Below are 24,919 nucleotides of genomic sequence, written 5' to 3'. Positions count from 1 at the left end.
TTGCGAAATCAGAAATATTATTACTTTGCTCCTCAGGTCCCCAAGCTTGTAAATTTCAATAAACCTGAATATATTTTTGGGGGGAGGCAAGTTCCCCACTTGCCCCCACTAAGTTACGCCTATGATTTGTAACATAATTAGTTGTACCTAATGACGCTCTTCAAGTACTGAAAGTACTATCATTACATATACAAAACCGAAATCCTTCAGATCTCAGAGCAGCAAGGAAAGCCAAACGCTCGAAAGTTGTTTTATTTTTCTTTTCATTCTTCGGTGGATAATATGAAGAGCCGGTCAAGGTTTCTTTTCGTATTTAGTGGTATTAAATGCATGTACATGCGTGTTTTAAGGTTACTTGTCAATTCCTCGTTTACGTGAAAATGTGAAATTTAATGTAAGCAAAAGCATGTGCGCATCACAGTTAAAGATTTTCGCATCTAAAAAGAAAATCCAAAACACATTCCCACCTCGCCAGCCTCGGTGGCGGAGGGGTAGCATAGTGCGCTATGACGCCAGAGGTCTCCGGTTCGAATCCCGGCCTGGGCATGGGTGTTATTTCTGAGTGTCCCTTCGTCAATTTCATCATACTATCACTCATCCTCATCTTCGCGATTAGCCAGAAGTGGCAGAAATGCGAAGTAAAATACAGTGTGTCGGTAAAATAATGGTGGGGTTTTAAACAGTCATAGTTTTGGGATAAAGCATGGTAGAAAGATGAACCATACGTGAAAGAAACTTTTCAAGTTTATGTATGCGAAAGCTTACGCGCTGACACCTACAGGCGTGAGCGGTAGCGCATACGCATTGGCATTGTGTTTCATGTGAATGTGTGGTGCGCTATTGGACGAGACAGAGTTATTGGCCCATTCTTTTTTGCTGAACAAACAATAACGGAGACCACCTTTCTGGATATGTTACAAGGGTATGTAGTGTTCCAAATACCGGAGAATTACCTTTTCCAGTTAGATGGTGCTCCTCCACATTTTTCCACAATCGTGCGGGATTTTCTTAACGAAACATTTCCTCAGCGATGGGTCGGACGAGGAGGGTGGTCTCCAGACCTTACACCCATGGATTTCTATTTGTGGGGTTATGTCAAAACACACGTGTTTTCCTGTCAAGTTCGAAATCTAGACAATTTAAGAGCAAGGATCACTGAAGCTGTTTCGTCTATCACGCCGGATGTTCTCTGCCGTGTATGGTAACAGACTGAATATCGTCTTGACGTCTGCATGGCAACTAAGGGTTCACACATCGAAGTCTACTGAACAGGTAAGAAACGTGGAGAGTTTCTCTTTGCTTTGACGTATCGTTCATCTCTCTACCATGCTTTGTTCCAAAACTATGACTGTTTAAAACCCCACCATTACTTTACGGACACACTGTAAACCAAATCACTCAATCAAACATTAACATCTCGCTCAAATACCTTGTGAATTCAATCCAAAATCTACCAATATCTACCAGCCGAATGTGAGATGCCATAAACTTAACCTTAACTGATTAGAAAAATCATTTAGAAGTTTTGAACATCCTTTTACTTTCCTTATACCCCCAGTGCATTGTTTTCATGCAGAGAAATTTGCAAGAAATTGAATGGTCTAGATAACACAGTGCCCTTGACAAGCCAACTGACAAAACAGCGAGTCTCATTTATCTCCTGCATTCGTTTGACTAATCGAATTTTCTTCCAGTTTGACTTTAGAGTTTAACTTCAAATGGCGTTGTGTTTGTGTTGCATTCGATATCAAAATTAGATTTTAAGCAATTAATGTCCAACTCTAAGTACTATATCTAATACTTAGGTAAAAGTAAGTTCTCGTTCTCTGATAAAATCACAAATTGCACCCTGTTCTAATGTCTAGGAAAGGGAAACCTTTCGTTTCACCTAGGAATGATGGAGATGAGAAGAGTCGAAAATTGTCACAGCCTCATATCGTCTCCTGTGTGGTGAGGTCCTTCTCGTTCTTGTTTCTGCTTTTTTTTGTTTCAGTGTGCACTCCGAAGTTGTTAAAACTTATTCTATGTATATTCACTTCACTTCATGGGCTAATCGGGACTGAATCTGCAGTTTAAAGTGGAATCCAAAGCCCTGTGCATGTTGGACCCTTCAATTACAAGGCGAGATATCTCGTTCTGACCCACGAAATATTTAGTATATGCAACACGCACATTGTGTCACCACTCAGTTTCACAACGTATATGTCATTAAAGCAAAACTTTTCTTAATAACGTTTTTCTGCTTTATATCTCGTTTCGATGCTGTGAACCGTTGAAATACGGAATTATATCCTAAATAGATTAAACCGGGCCACACAGCCTTGCAATTGTCACTAATGGATTAACTTTGCATTACATTAAACAAAACATTTTTAAAAAAGTCAGTAAATTATACGCTTGGTATGTCTGAATAAGACACACAGTAATTTAAATTTATTTTTACCAATTTCTTCAAATATGATACCAGAGTTTCGAACGAGATCGTCTCGGACATCAAGTATCGCCTCGCTTTTATTTTGGAGAGAATTATCTCAGTCTCGTTTCAAAATCTGAGAGGAAACACACTTTTTTTGTCTCAGTATCATCTCGATGTTCGAAAATCTCTTTAATATATAGGTTTAAGTATAGTTTTCCCTCTTACAAACTTATGAAAGTTATGGGTGAAGTACAGGAGTATATTGTACCCCCCAAGTTGATCTATCGTGTGTCGTCTCGTTTGTGTAAGTATTTCGTTTCGGAAAATTCCATTTGAAAAATTCAAAAGAAAAGGTCGGTCATATACCTACTCTTCTGATGAAGATTTATATATTACCTTTGAATCGACGCGACCACTTCTTTAGAAAAGTGTACCCCCCTTACGCAAAGGAGCATTCATCTGGAGCGTGATTTTCTGAGAGTAAACTTTATCTCATTCCATCGTTTCACAGAAATTTTACACAATTTTCATCTCCTTAAAGAGGTTTCCAAGAACTAACTACATTACAGTAGCAAGCACAATGTAGAATAGAATAAGTTTACAATGGTTTGAATTTCTGTGGTAAGTAAGATAATGCTTGTAAGTTATGAACAATATACCTAAACCTTTTTTATTGAGCGAATTGAAAATATGTTCTTTTAACAGTAGCACATTGCGTCTGTCAAATTATCTAAGGGGGGTACAACGGGATTTACGGATTTAGGAGGGTACAGTACCCTCTTCAAAAATTTGAGGGGGTACAATGTACACCTGTACCCCACCGTTCCTGCGCCACTGGTACTAACAACAAACGTGCTCTTGGCGCAGGTGTAAGGAACGCTGCGTGGTGGGTATTTCCTTGCAGACGACAAACAGCTTTGCCGCAAACATGGCGGCGGTGCGAATCCTGATTTTCATTTACATAGTGGTAGGGGCGCCGACTTGTCAACATTATTGGGGGGCTCTGATCACTGAAATACATAAATGAATGACTCACTCCCTCTCTATTATTAAAAATAAAAATTACGTCTTCGTATAGCAGTTTTTAAGCAGTATTATATTCCTCATGCAAATGAAATGTAATATGAAAAACGTTTAGAAAATGTTTCAGTCTCTTTATGTCTTTTGTGTCTGCTCATTTGTTTTTTGGATAACAATTAACATTTTTATTGAAAAGTGTGTATTTACATTAAGAGGCCAACCTAACAGTTTGATTGCGGCCTCGGTAGCCGAGCGTGTTGGGTGGTCGACTCAACTCGCTTTGATTCGGTGGTCTCGGGTTCGAGTCCCGGCGAGGGCATGGGTTTGTTTTAATGTCCGCAAAGACATGTGACGGGTGCAAATAACCTTAGTGTTGACGTACCCATACAAATAACGAATATTTACAATATTTAACAGTTTTATTTAATTATTTACATAAATGCTAACATAAATCGCAGGAAAATAGTTTTACTTTTTTGTTCTTGCTACAATATTTTACTTTTTTAAATTAAATTTTGCAATAATAAAAAATACCTAGCATGTACACTAAGATATAAAGTGACATACACAACAAAAACACATGAACATGATTTCAAAATAAAGCAAAAGTTGCTCTACGCACTGGGATATTCCTTATGAACTCATTAACGAGCGGTCTCAGGTCCAAATTATCAAGCACGGTTTGATGTATGTGGAATACGCTAAGCTGCTTAGTCTCTTCTGCCCCATTGTAGATCTCAAATATGTCTTCAGTCGGCGAAGAGCACTGAATGACCTTTCGGCTGTGGCTGTCGTCACTGGCACAGTGCGGAGGAGCATCATGAATTTGATAACTTCAGGCAGAAGCTCCTGGAGGATTCTGTCTTCCAAAATAAACTTCCTTATGTCCATTTTCTTCTGTTTGGCGATATCACCAAGCATGGACATGTGTAAGGAGAGCCTATCGGCATCAGTGGCGTACGCAAGGGGGGTTACCTTGTTTAACCCCCCGTCCCCCCTTGAGCTTTTGAAATATTATGAAAAATGCTGTAGATAAAAATTAAAAATGACTAATTTATCACAGTCAAAGATCTGCAACAGTAATAAAAATAAAAATAGTAATAATAATATTAACAATACTACTAATAATAATTTGAATTATTATTCCCATGAAACATTTCAAACACACGCATCTTTAATAGTGAATGCCTTGAAAATAAACACAAATTCTTGAAAATTAAATATGAGGGCAACAATGATTTAAAAGAAAAAAGTTGTCTTGTACATCAGCTGCAACAATGTTCAAAGAACATGCATTTTTTTCTGTGAACAATGAGCTTTAACTAAATAAAGTTCTTGGTTCGTTGTAAGCTGCTAATGTAGACAAATGCTAAGCCTACAAGAACACACGATCACCAGTCCACCTTCCCATTGTTTGCGCGGCACATTTGAATTTCTGAATTCGAACTACAATAAGCTTAACTATTGTGAAATGTTTTGTAGGTAAGAACAACGAGACAACCAAGTGTGAATTATAGTGCCCGTGCATAGTAGATTTTGAGAGCGGTATTGGCGTGTTTCTCATAAATCTTTACAGTGTAGTTTGGGATCCGTCGATATGTCTAAACAATCTAAGCGGCCGCAAAGTTCAATAATGTTGAAGAAGTGCTTTGTGAATCACCTAGAAGTGATAAATGTGTTGGAATGTCTATAAACTTCCTTTTGAACAAAAACATACACTCAGTGGAGTGGAATTTAGCAACATGTATTCTCCTGCCTCATCATCATCCTGGGTGAGTTCCCATAGGTAAAGGTAATGTAAATTCCCCCATGCATATAGCACCGTGTCATGAAAGCACGTGTAGTGGTGTGGTGGGGCTCCACACATTCCCAATCTCGGCCATTTTGCGGGTGATGTGATCAGCACCATGCTCCGGCAGCATTTATCCCCCCCCCCTCCCCAGTGTTGCTCTCGGGTACCCATTGATATGATGCTGGATAAATTCCAACCAATTCCGGGGATCTCCCGCGAGGTTGTCAGACTAGACTAGCCCGGCTCCATGCTGCGGCTCCTTGGCTGAGTTTCATATTTTGATTATTTCAATTAATTTAATATATTTGATTGTTTTTATGGACTATCATAAATAAATAACCATTGACTAGACAATTATTTCGTAACAAAGAAACAAAAAACTCCAAGGATTTGTTAACAATCGAATGACTAGAAAATAATTTTGTCCTATTGCTTTCATAAATATATTTATGTAGATCTCTACTACTTAATACTAGTAGTGATATTAGTAGTAACAGCAGCTGCATTAGTAGTATTATTAGTAGTAATTAAACTAATTAATTAAAGTATAATAAAACAATGGTAATGTGAATTTGAAAAAGTTTTAGATATAACTCCCCCTTGATGAAATCCTGAGTACACTACTGATCGGCATCCAAATCTTGGCGAAAGAATTCTCGCGTTTGCTCAAAGTTTGTTGTGCAACTGTTCACAGCTGAGATGCATTCTTTCTCTACGGCTGCTAGTTTTTGTAGTCCTGTAGATTCATGTCTTTGTTTAACACATGATTTTACTGTGTCACACACGTCATTGTATATTGATTTATAATACTCTTTTGGAGTGTAGAACTTCTGAGGTTTGGCAGCATCAGAATTTACAAGTCTCTTAATGACGTGACATTGCCGGGCCAAAACTGGCTCATCAACGAGGCTGGGTTTGCCCTCTGTGCATTTCTGCCAGAACTGCTCAAAACCCATTCGCTTTTCTTGAAAGATGTCAGTCAGGTATTTTAGTTTTGATTCTGTAGCACCACTGCATGGAGACTGAATCTCACAGTTTACCTCTTCTATTGGACCCATCACATTGCAGTAGAGGAAGAGAAAGAAAAATGTCTTGAAATGGCCAGTCTTCTCGTTCACATCAATAATATTCCTAAATATTTGCATTCCTTTAGAGGATTCCCTAACAGTTTTTAACAAGTCGTTGGCTAAATTCATTATGTCTCTGATACAGGGCTGGTGACGCAAGCTATGAGCTCCACAGTGTACATAAATAGCCTGCGGCTGCAGATCTGTAGCTAACTTTTGCAGCCCTTTAAATCTTCCCCTCATACAAGAGGCACCATCGTAACACTGTCCCCTCAGATTCTGTATGGTCAAGTCCAGACGCACCAGAATGTATTTTACAACGTCAAAAAGAGTTTTGGCCTCAGTGTTCGGAATCTCGTAAAAGCCCATGAATTCCTCAAAAATATCAACATTTTCATTCACAGTTCGAATGCAGAATGTCAATTGTTCACGGATGGATATGTCACAAGTTTCGTCAAATATAATAGCAAAATACTTTTAATATCTGCTACCATGGAGCGCAAAACAGATCTCCCTAATATATCAATGATCTCGTTCTGAATGTCATGTGAGAGCCATTTGTAGCCCGAATGTCGCATCCACTCCCCTAGTTCATGCACATCATCTTTTGAAACTCTTTTTAGTAAAAATGTTAACAATACTCATAATTATATACTTAGTATATAGTAATAAGTCATGTGTTTTGCTGTCTCTGGTCATAGCCCCCCCAAAGTTGATGGTTTAGCGGTCTCAGCCCCCAAAGTTGATGGTCTAGAACATTTCAAATGTGTATTTAAAGTTAAGTTCATGTGGCACAATTCAGAGTAAACTTTAAAAGAGAAGCAAAATAATACATTAGATCCTCTTAAGCAAAATTATTTGGGGGCTCTGCCCCCACTTTAATATTGGGGGGGGGGGGGAGTCGGCGCCTATACATAGTGGCTCAAGTAGAAGTTTCTCCCCAGTTTACAAATAATAATAATAACAAATGGTACTAAAACAGGATATTATTAGGATACAACAGTATTTGTATTGTGCTACTCAATTTTCTTTCACAGTCTGACCACATCTACAAAAAAATTTTGGAGACTGCGTTGCGTGTATATATCTCTTGGTAGTGTAAGCTGAAGAGTTCTTTGGAACCAACTCAAGAATAAAAACTACTTTAAGAGTAATATTTATTGCATTATTTTGTACAATAGAAAAGTGGTTATGTGAACATTTTCAAATAATATTGAAATTATTTATCCTCTATTTTACTTGCTATTTTCAGAGTCCTAGAGACAGCTTTCTATATTATCCAGAAAGTCCTACAAAAAGCACTGGAGTGTATGCAATCCGCTATGGAAAATACAAAGCACACTTTTATACAGAAGGCAATGCATTATCAGGAAGTGACAACTACGACTTTGCATGTCGGCCTGATGCCAAACTCAGAAAACATCAGCCTCCTTTACTTTATGACTTGGACACAGACCCTGGTGAGAGATATGATCTGGGTAGGGACCAGAAATACAGGTGAGTCAAGTTTATATGTGTTTCATTATTACAAAATAGTACATCAAGTACATATTTTCTGAGCTTTGCAATTTTTCTTTATCATCCATGCTTTTGTTCCATGATTAATTCTGCATTCCGTGTGTCATGTATGAATTTATTTTTTCTGATATAATCTGTCATACTCAGAACCATGCAAGTGTTATGTTGAATAATATGAATTGTCCATACTACAAAAACAGATATTTTTGTAAATACATGGTGAAGTCTCAATTTGTACTGTGCTTTTCAGAAAGCAGAGTACTAATTAGCAGTGTAGTGTACCATGGGCATCACCAGGAATTTTGAAGGGGAGATAAGAGTTGTTTATATAAAATATATTAAGTACTAGTAATGGGTCCAACAACCAAACCTGACTGATTTTAATTACAAATATGAACAAAACTCTTTCATGCAACGAAGTTAATTTAATACATGTTGTACTACATCTCAAAGTATTTTAGGAAAATAACATGAGAAGCAGTTTCATGTAGTTTCTTGACAAGGACAGTTTAATTTTTGAAAGACCCCTCAAAACAGACAGCCCAACTCGTTCAATGTTCTTGGGAGTGCAAACCTTACGATGTCCACCAGGTGTTCGTTTCATTGCTAATGCAGTCTCCTTGAAGTTCCATACTAACAGTAAAATGGTATTCCGACTGGGAACATGCAGATTACGGTGAACGTTGTTACCTCGAGCAACTTCCGTTCAGTGTTGATTTAAAAACAGTCAGATTCAATTGCCGTGCTTCACAGGTGTGCTATTCAAAAAATTATCTGTCCTTGTCAAGAAACTGCATGAAACTGCCACTCATGCTATTTTCCTAAAATGCTTTGAGATGTAGTACAACATGTATTAAATTGACTTCGTTGCATGCAACACTTTTATTTTTATTTGTAATTAAAAACCATCAGGTTTAGTTGCCGGAGCCTGTATAATCAATAAAAACAATTACTTTAAACTATTATCATCATTATGAAGAAAAGATTCTCTCAGGCTATCGACCAGGTGAGTTGTGGAAAAGATTCCAAGCTTTCTTCTACCCTGAAGATGCTCTCGAAAGCTTGGAATCTTTTTCACAACTCTCCTGGTCGATAGCCCAAGATAATCTTTTCATCATTCATCGCCAGGAAAGCTTCAAGACTTACTTATTATTATTATTGTCAAAAGTATGTTTTAAGATAACTTTATGCTCAGGTTAATAAGAACTGGGCTTACTGTTTAAAGCAGGATCCAAGTCAGTGCAGTGTACCATGTGCCACCAGGTGTCGAAACCAGAACCCCTTTATTGCAAGATGACAATGTTACTAAGCTATGTCCATTATTACTATTATTATTATTATCATCATTGATATGTCCTTGAAGAGACTTTACTACTTGATACACTACATAATCAATTATCTGACATACTTGTTTTTCTTTACTTTTTCAGAGTTCAAACCAATGAATGCAATGAAATCCCCTTAATAATGAAATGAAATTCCCTTATCATGTTGTAACTTATCCATCTTATTGAAGGAAATCTTTGAAAATTAGGAGGAAAATTCATTCACAAAGTTTTTGTTGTCCTTCACATAAAGTACTCAATTATGGAATTTATAAATACATCTGTCACAGAACCATATATTATTTATATTGGTAGAATATGAAATCACTAAGTTTTCACTGGGTTCTGTGCATTACACTCTGCTTTTTAAAAGCTAATTGATTTTCCCTTTGCTTATTCTGCTGCAATACTAAGTAAAAGAAATATGTCTCTTCTATTCAACATCATAAATATTAGTTTTTGACTTTTTCAACAATTAAACTAAGCAAACTTCCTGGGGGATCAACCATTGGTTTGACACCCCCACTCTACTTGTGACACCAGTGCACTGTACAAAATAAAAAACATTTTAGAGCCAGCCATTAAACATACACAAAATCTACAAAAATTCAAATGATAGCAATGCAAAAGGTGGACCCAAAAAAAATTATCAAAATTCTAGCACAATTTCTTTTTAAGACCATTTCATGTATGAAAGAACTCAAATTAGATCCACACCATAGAAGACTGTGCAGTCATTGTTAATCATTCATGCTACCTTTTGATTACAAGCAATAAACAGCAAGTGATGAAATTCTATACTCTTTCTTTACTGAAAAATTCCTCTTCGAGAGAAATCTAATTTACATGCACCCAACATTTGAGCAAGTTATTAAACACACCCCCTAAAAAGAAGATAATATTTAACTTACTATGAAGGATAACAATTCTAAGAAACCCTGGAAGCTACAGTAGTGAGACACATTAATAACAGTTTCTTTTTATAGCATATTTAGTAAACATTAGTAGCTAATGCATAAGCTCTACTTTCTATTCCTTTCAAGCAGCATTTTACCTTTATTCATGAAGGTGGGAAATCTCCACTCAATTTCACAGACTATGGAAGTATACAGTGCCCAAGCATTGCACTGTATAAATTACATAACACTATTTTCGGCAACACAATTAAAATTAATATAAATTTTTCATATTTCAAATCATTTTCATTTCCACTTTAGTTCGGTTTCAAGTTGGAGGAAGAACCTGATAGAGGGTTGAAACATCACATTGCTAGGTGTTCTTTTTACTAAAATATACACTGCTGTGGTCAGTGTATGTAATGTTTTTTTTTTAAATTTATTTTTGTAGATCTCAATTTATATGGCCACGGTAACGCGTCTGACTACCATGCTAACCCCGGCCGGTTCAAATCCGGGAACTTTTCTAACGATGGAAGCGGCCCCGGCAACCACCCAGCGTCGAATAACATGGGTACCTGGGGTGTAAAGGCGGTCAGGGATGTGATGCTGATCACATCACCCCTACTCACGACCGGATCAAGAAAGTGTGGGGCGTTACCCCCACACCCCCTATACGCCTTCATGGCGTGGTGCTATGCACAGGGGAGTACTTTACTTTTTAGATCTCAATTTATGGCAAGAAATTATAATAGAATGAAATCAATTAAGGAACATAAAAATAAATATATCTAATATGATCACTCCATAGCAAATTTAGTAATATGTAACACCACAGGGCATGTGTGGAGCCTCCTCGATGGCATAGTGATACCTGATGAAGGCACATTGCACATTGGTTCGGATTCCACTATAAACTATAGGTCCAGTCCTTATTAGCCTTGTGCAAAAAGTGGACTTAAAACAAAAAATCAAATTCAAACTACACAACAAGTAAATATACATGTACGAGGGTCATTCAGAAAGTAACTGCCATTTGGCTGTAAATAAAAAACCCGCATAGATACAACAAATTTTTACTTTACATCTGAAAGGTACAGCTGTCCTCTATTTTTCAACATAATCGCCATGTAAATTCAATCACTTGTCATACCGTTTCACCAACTTACCAATCCCTTCTGCATAAAATTCGGCCGCCGGGGAATTCAACCAACCTGTCACAGCACTTTGAAGATCCTCATCATCAGCGAAGTGCTGTGCCCCAAGCCACTTCTTCATGTGAGTCAACAGATGAAAATCAGAAGAAGCCAAGTCCAGGCCATACGAGGGATGATCAAAAACCTCCCATTTCAGCGGTGGCTCGTGATTTTTCAAAGATGCGTGCTACAACTTATGCTGTTTTTCATGTACTTATAATGACCCCTACCCCCCACCCGCCCCCATCCAACCTCACCCACTCTGTGGCCACGAACGTTAAGTGGTCGACTTGCGATCTCGCCATCAAAGTTCCGGGTTGGAGTCTCGGCCCGGGTATGGGTATTCTTTGTGAATGCCCCTTCATTCATTTCATTATTACAAAGTATTACAAAGAATACCCATTTCACACCCACAAAGCCATGGTTCACTATCGTACAGTTTTCTATTAAATCGTCTTTTATGCGTAGCGTTCTTACCTCCCTTTGCATTTTGCGATAGATCCAAATCTGGCAACGGCCATCCTAGCACTTTTATTTCCAACTTTTCTTCAAGTGTTCTTGAAGAGAAAGGTCGCTGCAACAAAGAATCCACTGAATTCATGGTACGTACGTACGTACGTACACACACACACCCACACACACACACACCCACACACACACACACACACACATACACACACACACACACACACACACACACACACACACATACACACACTCTCTCTCTCTCTCTCTCTCTCTCTCTCTCTCTCTCTCTCTCTCTCTCTCTCTCTCTCTCTCTCTTTTTACTTCTAACAACAACAAAAAGCTAATCCTTCACAACAATGACCACCCCTTCACATGCCACGCGATTTTAACACAATGAACCACGCGGAAAATTTTTGGGGTCTGGAAGCCGGGGAAAAATGACGGTACTCTGTAAGTTTGTTTCTTGACTATTGAAGTGCTACATGAACACAAGGAAATATATTTCTAGCATTTAAAAATAGGTAATTTAGATAAAATATAAAATTAGAACTTCCTAAACATAAATTACATAGCAGAATCAACTTTCAGAAGCAAAAAAGGCACGGACTATAGTTTCAGAGTTGCAATCTTTACAACTTACCACCGAAATAGATAAAAGGCTAAGGGGTAGTGTCAACTTTTTTGCAGGTGCTGCTAATGTATATGACATGTTACAAACATTACATAAGTCTACACTGATAACATGCAGAACGTTTGAAAATGACATTAAGAAACGTTGTTCCGACAGAGGCAATAGGTTGTCGTAGACTTTCTTCTTATCTTGAGATGGCACACTTACCGTGCTGAATCCTCCTGTAGCACGCTAGCAGACAATTTTTCTCGAGCTGAGACCCTATCTCCCGTACAAATTGAGGAGTGGGGGTGTACAGTATTCATGCGCGGAGTGATGAGAAAGGGGCGAAAACGTGCTGTTGAGATTTTAGCACGGTACGCTATTCCTTATAACCCCAACAGCGTGAGGGAAATACGTGGCGCCGCTGGTAAATGTTGAGGCTCTTAACATGAGAAGTTTCATTTCACTTTGGGGCTTCATTAAACTTCTTGCATCTGTGAGATTTGCTTTTTTCTTCTTTTCATTTTAACAAATTTAGCAACGTGCTATAGCACGGTAGCACGTATTAAGCAGCCGCCGCTGTCCCATTTGAATTGGCGCAAAAGGTCTTGTGTTTGCTGAGCAGTGTGAGGGCGAGCGTTGTCATGCACGAACACAACCCCAGATGTCAACAGACTGCAACATTTGTTTTGGATGGCTCTTCTCAGTTTCTGCAAATGTTACAGTAAACTTCAGAAGTGATTGTTGTACCACCTTCCATGAATTCGACAAGCAAGATTCCCTTAGCATCCCAAAACATGGTGGCCATAAACTTCCTCGGCTTGTTTGGAGAACCGGTATGACCCCATGCCATTGACTGTTTTGTCTCAGCGTTCAGATACGCCACCCAAGTTACACATAATGTTTGGACCATATACAGCACACAATTCACGATGAATGTCTGCCACTGACAGATTTTTTGCCCAAAGAAATCTTATCACTCCACGTACCTTGCATTTGGCAGGATTTTTGATGGCAGCACACATTTTATGATGTTATAACCAGCACACGCGTGGCACTACAATGCTCTCACTAGCACAGCTGGAAGCTTACTGAATCACAGATTGTATGATGTAACAACTGTTGCGCTCTGCCCACTACTACTAGCGCCATGCCACAATGGTGGTTACTTTCCAAATTACCCTCGTAAATTTGACTTGTAAACCTTAACATGAAATAAGGGGAGGAGTACTATATTTCATCTTTTTACATGGTGGATAAGGAATTTACGAAACTAGCACAAAACATTTTTTCTCTAAATATAGCTAAAGTTTCTTATACAAAAGACTTGCAAAAAAAAAAAAAAATAGCTTAACTGCAATAATTGTTATCAAGCTTAATCCTAAGATCCTTAATGGTATGTTGAAAGGGAGCATGAGTTCAATACTTATGAGTTGAAGTACTACATCCTGAGTACTAATCTAACTACATTTGCTTTAATTACTGGCAATTAAAATGCTTGTGATTTATCATAACTAATATGTACCACAGGCCAAACATTTATTTATTATGCAAGTGGCTTAGTTTGTTCCATCACTGGCTACATATATTTCTTGTCACTGATTTTCGTTCAGATGTAGTTGTTTTCAGTGATCAGAATGCTACATTTTAAAAGCAGCTTTGCTACAGCTACCGCTACTTGTCCAAAAATGTAGCTTCGCTACAGCTACAACTACATTTACTAAAAAGTAGCTTGCTATGCTACTCATATGTGCTACTCGCTACTTCGCTACTTTTGCGCTACTTCTGCATAAGAAAAAAAACTTGAAACAAGCACATGGATATTCAAAAGAAGCTCCTAGTATGATAGTTGTACTTACTGGAAAATACGATCTTAGATCGTTATATGAGCGTAATTCATTAGATGTTTGCTCTAACTTTGAAGATAGCTGGGGAGTGTTTCTTTGGTATAGCTAAATGAGCGACAGGTGGAGATATGCTTTATGTAAGTTTCCTGTTGGGAATGCTTCCTTGAAGGCACAGTGGAAACTTTGTCACCTTGTAATCAAAAGGGCCCCAGGTTAGATACCTGGCGGAGGCTCTAGTGGTTGAGATCCAGTCTGGATTAGCTTGTCTCTGTGCATAAAGTGGACTCAAAACAAAAACTAGGAAAGACACCTAGTTGGGAGGATGGATTCTCCTGCTCCTCCATTCCCCACACTGCTCATCATCATCATTCACCATTCTTCCTCATTCTCACAATTAGCCAAAAGTGGCAGAAAGCGACTCTAGATAAGATAATAACAAAATAAACCATTCATCCTCATTGCCATGATTAGCAAAAGGTACAGAAAAGCGAAGTAAAAATAGAAGAATTACGTACATTTGTAACAAAAATTTCTTGCTGGTGAGATCCTATATGCTAACAATGATTAATGCTGAACCATTGATTGCTGACACTATTGCTATATCATTGTAGTGGAGACTGGATCGCTCGTTTTTGTGCTGCAAGTTGTTTTTTACACAGAGATTAATGACATTTACCTGCCTCTTACACCATGGATATCAACAGGACTTGTTCCTGAGGTGGAGCAAATTGGGCCTTGTTTTAGGGTTGCCGCAAACGAGGCATGTTTCTCCCCAAAATAGTGATGCAGCTAAAAAAAACATAGCCGTTAGCCAGAATATATTCATATATGCCAGTTCAGTTTAGTTAGCTGGATATTAGATTTATTCTAGACTAATGAAGTATATTATGCAGATACCTATTATCTGCAATATCAAGATATTTATAATCTAGATTATTCGTATTTCCATGTCTTTATGAACCTCTTCCAAAAGTAAGCGTTATTGTCGATTTCTTTTAACGCTGTGGTCACTTTCAAAAGTTTCCTCATAATGCAGAGAAGAAATGTAGCTGTAGCGAAATTTTCGCTACAACTACAGGAATTTTGTAGCTTTGCTACAGCTACAGCTACAATTTTCAAAATGTAGCGATGCTACAGCTACCGCTACGAATTTTGTAGCTAGCTACAGTAGCGACGCTACAAGTAGCACGCTACTTCCGACCACTGGTTGTTTTTCCACACTGCAAACTTATTACCTTCAGCCACCCATGGAAACCATTCCAGAATACATTATTGGGAGGCAACTCTCAGAAAAGGGAATATCTGACTTTCAAACAACTTGAAGTGGAATCGTGTGTTCAGTCACACATTTCATCATAACATTTTTTATATTTTAATTATTGTTTGCAATGCCACCATCAACCCAGCACATACTATCTAGAGTAATAGTACTTGGTTAAAACAAACAGCATTTACATCACAACATTAATAGCAAATTCATAGCTAATGTTGACATATCTCGTTACTTTGGTTCCTGTCATGCATTATGACCATGCAGGCTAAGGTGTCAGTGTGGCACTGCATCAAGAAATTCTCTACAACTTAAACAAAATGTGTAGGCAAGTTGGTCTCTATTGGGCAATAACTGGTTTCTCTCTGAACTGTGTCAAAAATAAGACACCTGGAGAAGTGATAGCTTTAATTTGCATTTGACTGTCTGTGTTGACAGTGGTCATGTTAACAATCCAAGTGTTTATATCTTCAGATTGTGAAAAAGAGTGTGCTTGAAACTGTACTCTTGAAACACACAGCAAGGAAGAGGTATGTATTCTTTATAGAGTATTTCCAAAGTTGGCTGCATGGATGTGATGTTTCCTTGCATTTAAATCTTCATGCAGTTGTAGGAGTTTGTGTGTTACTGTGGCTACCCAGCATCATGGGGAGATTGTGGAGCTACAAATGAGTAGCATGACAATGTTTAGGGAAACCTATCACAATGAGATGAGAATCTTCGACATGATCACATGTAAATGCTTAACTGTTTGAATTGGCACATACTTCTGCCGATGCACGTGGGAATGGAGCATGCAGTGGGAAGGCAGGCCTTGTCTCTCGAGGGCTATTGCCTACATGTTACAGTAAATTTTAACTTTTTCCTCAATGATGCACTCTGTTAAGGAGCCATTTTGTTAATCTGATATTATCATGCCAAATGGGAAATTAGAATTCAAGTATTTGGGATGTCTTTCTAGGTGAGATCAAGGCGGTGATGTCCTTAACCATCTGTGGGTGGTCTCTCCAAGATGAATTTTCCATTCATCAGAAGTGAGATGGTTCTTGAAAAGCATAATAAAACCCACATTTCTCTTGCATCTTTATAAGTTAATGTTGTTTTCTTTCTTTCTTAAGAATTGACTTAATCATGTTCTCACCCAAGAGGAGGTTACCAAGTTAATGTTTTAATTTTCATTACTAGGCAGGGACGTAGCTAGGTTGATCAGTTTGGGGGGGCCCAAAGGTAAGATTTTTTTGTCAAACTATTATAAATTAACAAACTATTTATACACCATATAGGCCTATAAAGTATACATACATTATATTGTATGTGTGTGTGTGTATGCTGATAGTGGTTCGGATCCTACATTACACTGTAGAACCAGTCCCGATTAGCCTTACTGTGTATAAAGTGGACTTAAAACACCAACTCAAGCAATCAATACATTGGAAAGGAACATCATTTTCTTCTGTAGCCCGCAATAGTCTATGGATATACTCTCGCGAAAGCCACAGCCATTATTCGGGAAACTAAATGCAGAATGAACTCATTAGCTTAATGGCTTATACACCAAGAACAATGTTATTAGTCTTTAGATTTGTAAATTTGCTGGAAAAAAATTGAGAAGTAGATAAAACCCTTTTCCGTGGTTTTAGATATAAAATGCTGGAACCAGGTTTACAAGAATTGGCAACAGTGCAAATATGAAATGTGTGCATAATGAGTTCAAGCTAGGCATCTCATGTATACAATATATACAGTTCATACCGGAATCGAATCTGGTATTGGGCAGGCCCGAGTCTTCTATGACATCTGATTGTTCACTTGGGAAATGATGATAAGAAATTATATGCACACCTCTAATTTCTTAAAATTAATCTTATTTGTGTGTGGAAAACTGAATATATGATGGCACTGGATGAAACAAAGTTCCCACCAAAGTTCCCACAAGCTCAAATGATTATGCTCTCGTCTTTGGTTCGGCAGGTTCAAGATCCTGCCCGGGTTCGATTCCCGATGGAGCACATAGTTGTTCGGATCTCACTTTAAACTATAGGTCCAGTCCCGATTAGCCTTACTGTGGATAAAGTGGACTTAAAACACCAAATCAATTAATCAATCAATCGAAATGTTCAAGGTTTGATCCCTGGTGGTCAGGCCAGTAGCCAGAATTTGATTTCGGAAGGGGGTTATACCTAATCGGCAGCCGCCATCTAAAGACGAAAAGGTTGGGGGGAGGAGTAAATGCGCGGAAGATGAATTTCTTGGTATATTGCAACTTACAATATACAAGTTGTTTAATCCTGTTAATGAAGTAAATTTAATTACTACTACACATTATTAAAATCAGATATTTGTAGGATTTCCGGATAGGACTGCAGCCCCCGAGACCCGTCCCTGGGTATGTGCCTGCTTGTATTAGTTCCAATATTTCTGTGCTGTTCCAACACCGTGAGGATAATTTGGGAAGTACTTGAAAGTGATATGAAAGCAAATTCTGCTCTCAAAACTATGGGACTCGATGTGATGACCATGTGCAACCGAATGAAAGAGCTCTTCCCAGGCCTTGTCCATCAATATTAATTTTACTGACTAATTGTAAGTTTTTTCTCGGCCTCCTCGATGATACAGTCTTAGCGTCGCTGCCTTGCAATCAACGGGTCCCGGGTTCAAAACCAGGTGGAGGCACATAGTGGTTCGGATCCCCGATTAGCCTTACTGTGCATACAGTGGACTTAAAACACGAACTCGATAATTGGAAGTTTTTAGAAGAACTAAACATGGCTTTTTATGCATCGTACAACTTTGCTTCTTTTCACCCTACTTTTACAGTTTTTCTTCCTAAGAATTCCACTGAGTATAACACGCTACGAAACCAGAGGTTCAAGGTTCGGACATTGGACAAGTATGGTTGTATCATATCTGTCCCATTGCCATTCCTTCGGCTCATCATTCATCCTCATCGTCACATTTAACCCAAGAGGTCGAAAAGCGGCATAATATAGAAATATATAAATGATTGATTTGGTTTACTTTACTTCGCTTTTCTGACACTTTTTTGGCTAATCGTGAAGATGAAGATGAAAATGAGTGATTTGAAATTGATGAGAGGACCATCATTAAGAACACACATGCCCAGTCCGGGATTCGAACCAGGACCCCTGGCATCGTAGTGCACCTTGTTAACCAATGCACAACAAATAGAAAGGGAAAATGCTTGATAAGTTATTTGCTTCTCCATAACTCATGATTATATTATAAGTATTATTCGCTGTATGAGTAGGGATTAATTATATTTGTATGTCTAGCCAACCTAGCCACCTAAGCAGCAGCAGCTTCCACATTTGCAGGTGTAGGCTAAATGAAGAAAAATCACAGAAAGTCATAAAGATATACAAATTTTGTAACATAATGCTTATAGAGCATGCAGACGGCTGTAAAAACAATTGCTACATACCTAGTTTCCTTCCTTAATTGAAATGTGGTTTATTCTTCATTATACATGAGATCAACCACCCTGGGAGTCGAACCCAGGATCTTGTGTGGTAGTCAAACTCTGTTTTAGAATGCCAATATGTTGGATATTTGGTCAATCAGTCGATCCTGATCCATTGTTTCCAGAGGAAGACAATCTGGCAACTTCTCATTCTCGCGATGTAGGAAAACGAGATCACAAACACTTCCTGATGCTATCTTCTCGCCTTTACAGAAGTTTGCACCACTCGGACCACAAATCATATTTCAAACTATCTGACAGATATAAACTGCCAACCAAATCAACAGATGAATCGACCGCTTCGATGTTTCTCCGAATTTTCAGAAAGTGGCCTTTCCCCTCCTTTGCAGGGCAGGTCATTAGCAGGAGGGTTGAGTGTATGTGAGAAGAATCGCTATGTCATTCATTCCCATGCCAAAAAAGGGACAAGCAATAGAATTCTGTGCTTGGAATTTGCAACGCATGGGGATATCTTTTCTGAACCATAAAATAATTAACCCAGAAAGTTCTAGCCACCCGTAGCTAAATCTTCCTGTTTGTGTCATCCTTTCGGCACCCATGGAGCCAGTGGAGGGTCAGATGAAGAGAAAGTGCGGGTTTTGGGGGAATCCTGGATCTGGCGTGCAGCAGGGAGGAAAAGTGCATTTTCAATAGGTCTCAGACTTCCCTGACCGGGGCGAACCACAAAACCATTAACTGCATCCCCTCCCAATACATCTGTTTGTGTTCAACAAGCAAGAAACAGGGAAATAGGAAAGAAATACCTTGCTTGGGTTCGTGCTACTGAAAATTGAAGAAGTGTTTCAAACTGCAAGCAAAATTTACTGAAGAATTATTTTGCAATATTTGTCATCAAAGTAAAATTTCCAGCAAATATAGAACAGTTTCCTGGTGCCACGTGGACGTTTGCCGGGGCCAGTGCCCCTGCATGCCCCCCCCCCCCCAATGACGTCCCTGTTACTAGGTTTCCTCTTCAATGGTGCTTGATGAAAATGTCCACGAATGTGTGTTTGGAAACCTCGTTTTCTTGTTTGATGTTTACTTTGTTAGGGTAGTGTTGGATCCACTTCTCCTTACTGCTTGTCTGCTCATTGAAAATGTACTTGGTTACAACATCAGCATTTATGTCATGAACATGAATAGCAAATTCATAGCTAATGTTGACATATCTTGTTACTATGTTTCCTGTCGGGCACCATGTCCATGCTAAGGTGCCATTTTTTGGGATTCGGTCTCTGCGACGAGCTCAGGTCCAAGGAAACTTGCAATTTTTTTTCATGTGATTTTCTATTTTGAACTGATTAACCTATTTGTTTGTGGCATTGAGTCAAGAAATTGTCTACAGCTTAAACAAAATGTGTAGGAGAGTTGGTCCCTATTGGTCAATAACTGCTTTTCCTCTGAACTGTGTTAAAAAATAAGACACCTGGAGAATTGATAACTTTAATTTGCATTTGACTGTCTGCGTCGATGGTGGTCATGTTGACGAACGAAGTGTTTATATCTTTAGATTGTGAACTAGAGTGTACTTTACTTCTGAAACACATGACAAGGAAGGAGTATGTCTTCTTTATAGAGTATTTCCAAAGTTGGCTATATGGGTGTGATGTTTCCTTGCATTTAAATTGTTATGCAGTTGTACAAGTTTGTGTGTTACTGCATATTATCATCATGTTTGTAAAGCAATGCAATGTGTTCGTGCCTCTTTGGAAGTGTGATCACTACGGTTATTATTGTCTGAAATCACTCCTTTGTCCTCTCTCAAGATCTAATTTTCATATGCTTCAACAGCAAGAAATGGGAAATGCATTTTGTTATGCTCTATTTCTCTTCTAGGGAGAGTAACCTGCCTTGGTTCGACCTGTTACTTTTCTTTGTTACTTCCCCAGGCAAAATAAGATGCATAACACTTCAATAACTAACAAAAAATGGTTCAATCAAATATAAAGTCATAGAATAACTACCTTATTCATTGACTATGGATATTAGGGAAAACTCAGTTCTTTAATTCTTGAATGATAGATCAGACGTTCTGTTTATAAAATATATAAAAAGACTATTTATTTTGTTGCTTAAGTATGTACAAAAAATTGCATACGAAATAACCCCACATAAGAAATGACTTGATCCTCTTTAATTGAAACACTGGACAGGTATTGGACAAAATAATGGAAACACCTGTGGAAGTCGGAACATCATGTATTAATACGGTGTTGGGCCACCTTTAGCATGCAATACAACTTGGATTCGGGACGGAATAGACCGATACAAGTCCTGAATGGTGGTGAGTGGAATTTGAAGCCATTCTTCATGCAGCACAGCCTCCAGCTCAGGTAGAGACGAAGGAGATGGAAATCGACGCCGAACCCTGGATTCCAAAATAGTCCACAGAGGCTCGATGATATTCAGGTCTGGGGACTGGGTGGGCCAGGGAAGATGTTGAACCTCATCAGCATGCTCTGGAAACCACCGTTGAACAGTGCCAGCAGTATGAATGGGGGCATTATCATCCTGGAAGATGGCATTCCGGTTTGGAAATAAGGTTTGCACCATTAGGTGGATGTGATTACCCAAGAGTTCTCTATACACTGCTTACGAGACCCGACTGTGTAATGTGACAAGGGGGCTGCCGAATAAAATGATATAATGCCCCAGACCATAATGAAGCCGCCACCATGTTTGACAGTTGGGCAGTGACAGTCCACATCGTATGCTGCCGAGGGTGTTTGCCATACAAACACGCATCTAGTAGTGGGGAAGAGGGTAAAATTGACTAGTCTGACCAAATGACATGTTTCCAGTCCTCCAACATCCAAGTTTTGTGGTCATTGCATCATGCACGTCACCTTTGAGCACTCGTTTAATTTATTAGGGACTTGGCAATAGCAACACGCCCATGGATACCCATTTGTAGCAGTTCCCGCCTCACTGTTTTGCATGACACGGGGTGTTTAGGTGCTGATTAAGTTCTGTAGTCACTTTGGAGGCCATTGTTTTCTTCTGCAACGTCACAATACGCTTCAAGGCCCGGCGGTCCCTTTCCTGCAGCTTCGTCTTTCAACCACTATTGTGCTTAGCAGACCCTGTTTCACCGTGCACAGTGACTTTCGAGACTGTGCCTCGTGTTACACCGAATAACTTCACTGTTTTGCTCACAGATGCTCCAGTGAAACGGGCACCAACAATTCGACCTCTTTCAAACTCCGTCAGGTCGGCTATACTGGTCACCAACTACACCTGGACAACGTGCACTACAACACTGCCTCACTCTACTGTCAGTGCACAGTCCATACTACCAGCAACACACAAGAGAAGGTTGATTTCTGCCATGCTCAGTATTACCAGGCACATTGAAAATATGTCCCACTTCTGACTCGTGTTTCCATTATTTTGTCCAATACCTGTGTGTGTATATATATATATATATATATATATATATGAGAGGTTCGTACACTGGCCTAGACCAGCAGTACTAGTTAAAAATGTATCTAGCTTCTCACTAGTTTACATGACATGTTTCTCTAATTCCCTCCCTTTTTTCTTGTTTACAATGAAAATTGCCTTGCAAAAATAGACTAAAACTTGATTGGAATTACAAGTAATTATGTGCTGTTCTTGAAAATATACGATTCTTTTTCCACCCTGTCACAGTCCCTTTAATCCCAGATTAAATAAAAAACGGACACCTTGACAGTGTTGAATCTACAAATTGAAACTAATATTTTTGCGCAACAAAGTACTTGGCTTGTCACCAACGGATAGACATATTCTTGTAATTAAACGTGTCCCTTAATTCCCTCAGATACGACATTTCTCTAAGAATAATACAAATGTCCACGAAAAACTAAGCGTTGGCTTGTCACCAAACGAATCAAGAAAAATTGCATGGACTTATCTATGCATTTTGATGTAAGAAAATGGTTGATCCATGACCGCTAGCCATTTGACTAGCACCGCCACTCTACCGGCACCGAAGAACTTTCCAAAGCTCTTGCCTCCCAAAAAAAGTAAGAATGCCAACCCCCATTACTCAATCGGTTCCCTTATATAGGTGATTAAAAAAAAACCCAGTAAACTGAACTTTTTCCAACACCCCTCAGGTTGAAAGGACAAGATTTTGGCTGGCTTTCACCATCACGTAGGCCATCCCTACAGCAAGTTACATTGGAAACTGCATAAAAAAGAAGTATAGCTGTCACTAACATTGAACATACATAAAAACTAATAATAAAAAGGGTCTTATAGTGATTGTATCATTACAATTTATGGAAATAAACATTTGAATTTGTGGTGCACTGGAAATTTTCCATGCTAATATTTACATGGATTATTCCTACATTCTGTCTTCCACCATGGCTCTGCAGTCTAAGGCATCAGATTTCTGTCTTTGGTGTATGGGACAGACTCCAGATCAAGATTCCTGCATGGAAACATACAACTTTTTCCTGAGATTTCGACCAGTGTATGGAACCTGTGGCTGCCCAGCATTGTGGGGAGATCATAAAGCTACGAACGAGTAGCGTGACAATGTTTAGGGAAACCTACAGCAACGATAGGGAAATCGTTGACATGGCCACATGTAAATGCTTAACTGTTTGATTAGGCACATACTTCTGCCGATGCATGTGGGAATGGAGAATGCAGGCCTTGTCTGTTGAAGGCTATTGCCTATGGTTTATTGTAATGTCTACGGTCATGGAAACCTCCAACAACTGGGGGTTCATCGTGCTCACCATACGTCATCCCATAACTGGTAAAATGATCTCCCACACCGGTAGGTAGGCCCTGGCCTTCACAGGCTGTTGTGTCACAGGTTGTTATATGTACATAATGCCATACATTGAAACAATGCTCTAAACAAAAATGTAAACATGTTTGATTACTATTCAATTCATATTAATACATAATGCATTAACACATTTTACAATATGGAATGTTGCAGGACAGTTGTGCAATTAATGACGAAACTGAAGAAGAGAGCAGATGAGCAGATGGAATGGGCTCCTAGTGAAATCAACAAAGGTACTTCTAATAAAGCTGAACCCTGTTGTAATGATCACTGCAATCCATTTCCAACATGCTGTGATTGTTCATTTGGCAAACAAAATAATACAAATGACCACAACAATGTTTAATTGTTGGAGCAGAGCAAATAAGTAGTTTTGTTCATAGTTTATATGTTTCATTGTAAATACATTTTTATAAAGTTGTGTAGCAGATGGTTGTTCTACATTAATATAGTTTATTAAAAAAAAAAACACTCTGAAATATGTTTCTATTTATTTATGTGTGTGTATTGCAATCTCATAAATTCAAAAGCCAAATTATTGCTCAATATATTCTACACCTCCCCCTCTCTTTTCTTCATGAGTAGAGACTGGATTTTAAAAGGGAAAATTTTCCTCTCAAAAGGACAAAAAAACTGAAAATTATTGCCAAAAAAAGGGGAAAAAGGACTATAGTTTTTTTGAACTCCACTAAAAATACTATTTGAAATGAAATCGCAATATATACCACTCATATATAAAAAGGGATACATTAAATTTTGTATTAATGTATCCCTTTTTATACATGAATGGCACATATTGTGCTTTCATTTAAAATACTATTTTTAGTGGAGTGCAAAAACACTATAGTCCTTTTTCACCTTTTCTTGAAGGTAAAGTACAGCAAATAATCTTACTATCCATTTAGATGAAATCTTCCTTACAACAGCAACCGCATTCCATGGCTTGCTGCCACTTGTACCGGGCTTCACCATTTCACTGACACTCAATACTGTCATCACTGTCACACAGTTAAGTTAAAACTATTCTAAAAAACTTCACAATAAAAGCCTAAACCAGGTGATGTATTGCACTTCCTTACCTCCCTTTCTTCTTACCGAGCACCTGGTCCAGACAATATTCCTACTATTTTCCTTTAAAAAACAGCTCACTTACTAGCTACTCCTCTTGCAATATTATACAATAGGTGCTTCTCAGAAGGCTGCTTTCCCACTCAGTGGAAG

The 24,919-nt window shown here is 38.6% G+C and overlaps 1 protein-coding gene across 1 annotated transcript in view; it reads left to right on the top strand.

Moving 5' to 3' along the window:
- The window catches only part of LOC145981183 (arylsulfatase A-like), a 59,988-nt gene extending 35,944 nt beyond the window's left edge, over window positions 1-24,044 (top strand). The window contains exons 5-6 of the mRNA XM_083114305.1: window positions 7,548-7,792; window positions 23,852-24,044. Of these exons, the coding sequence (XP_082970431.1) occupies window positions 7,548-7,792; window positions 23,852-24,044 (438 nt within the window). The remainder of the gene's footprint in view (window positions 1-7,547; window positions 7,793-23,851) is intronic.
- Window positions 24,045-24,919: the final 875 nt, after the last annotated feature.

The sequence above is a fragment of the Lepisma saccharinum genome, chromosome 2 (genome assembly GCF_977018435.1).
Source record: "Lepisma saccharinum chromosome 2, izLepSacc3.1, whole genome shotgun sequence".
Classification (NCBI taxonomy): Eukaryota; Metazoa; Arthropoda; class Insecta; order Zygentoma; family Lepismatidae; genus Lepisma; species Lepisma saccharinum.
Note: the sequence above shows the minus strand (reverse complement) of the source record. Positions and strands in the feature narration are given on the sequence as shown.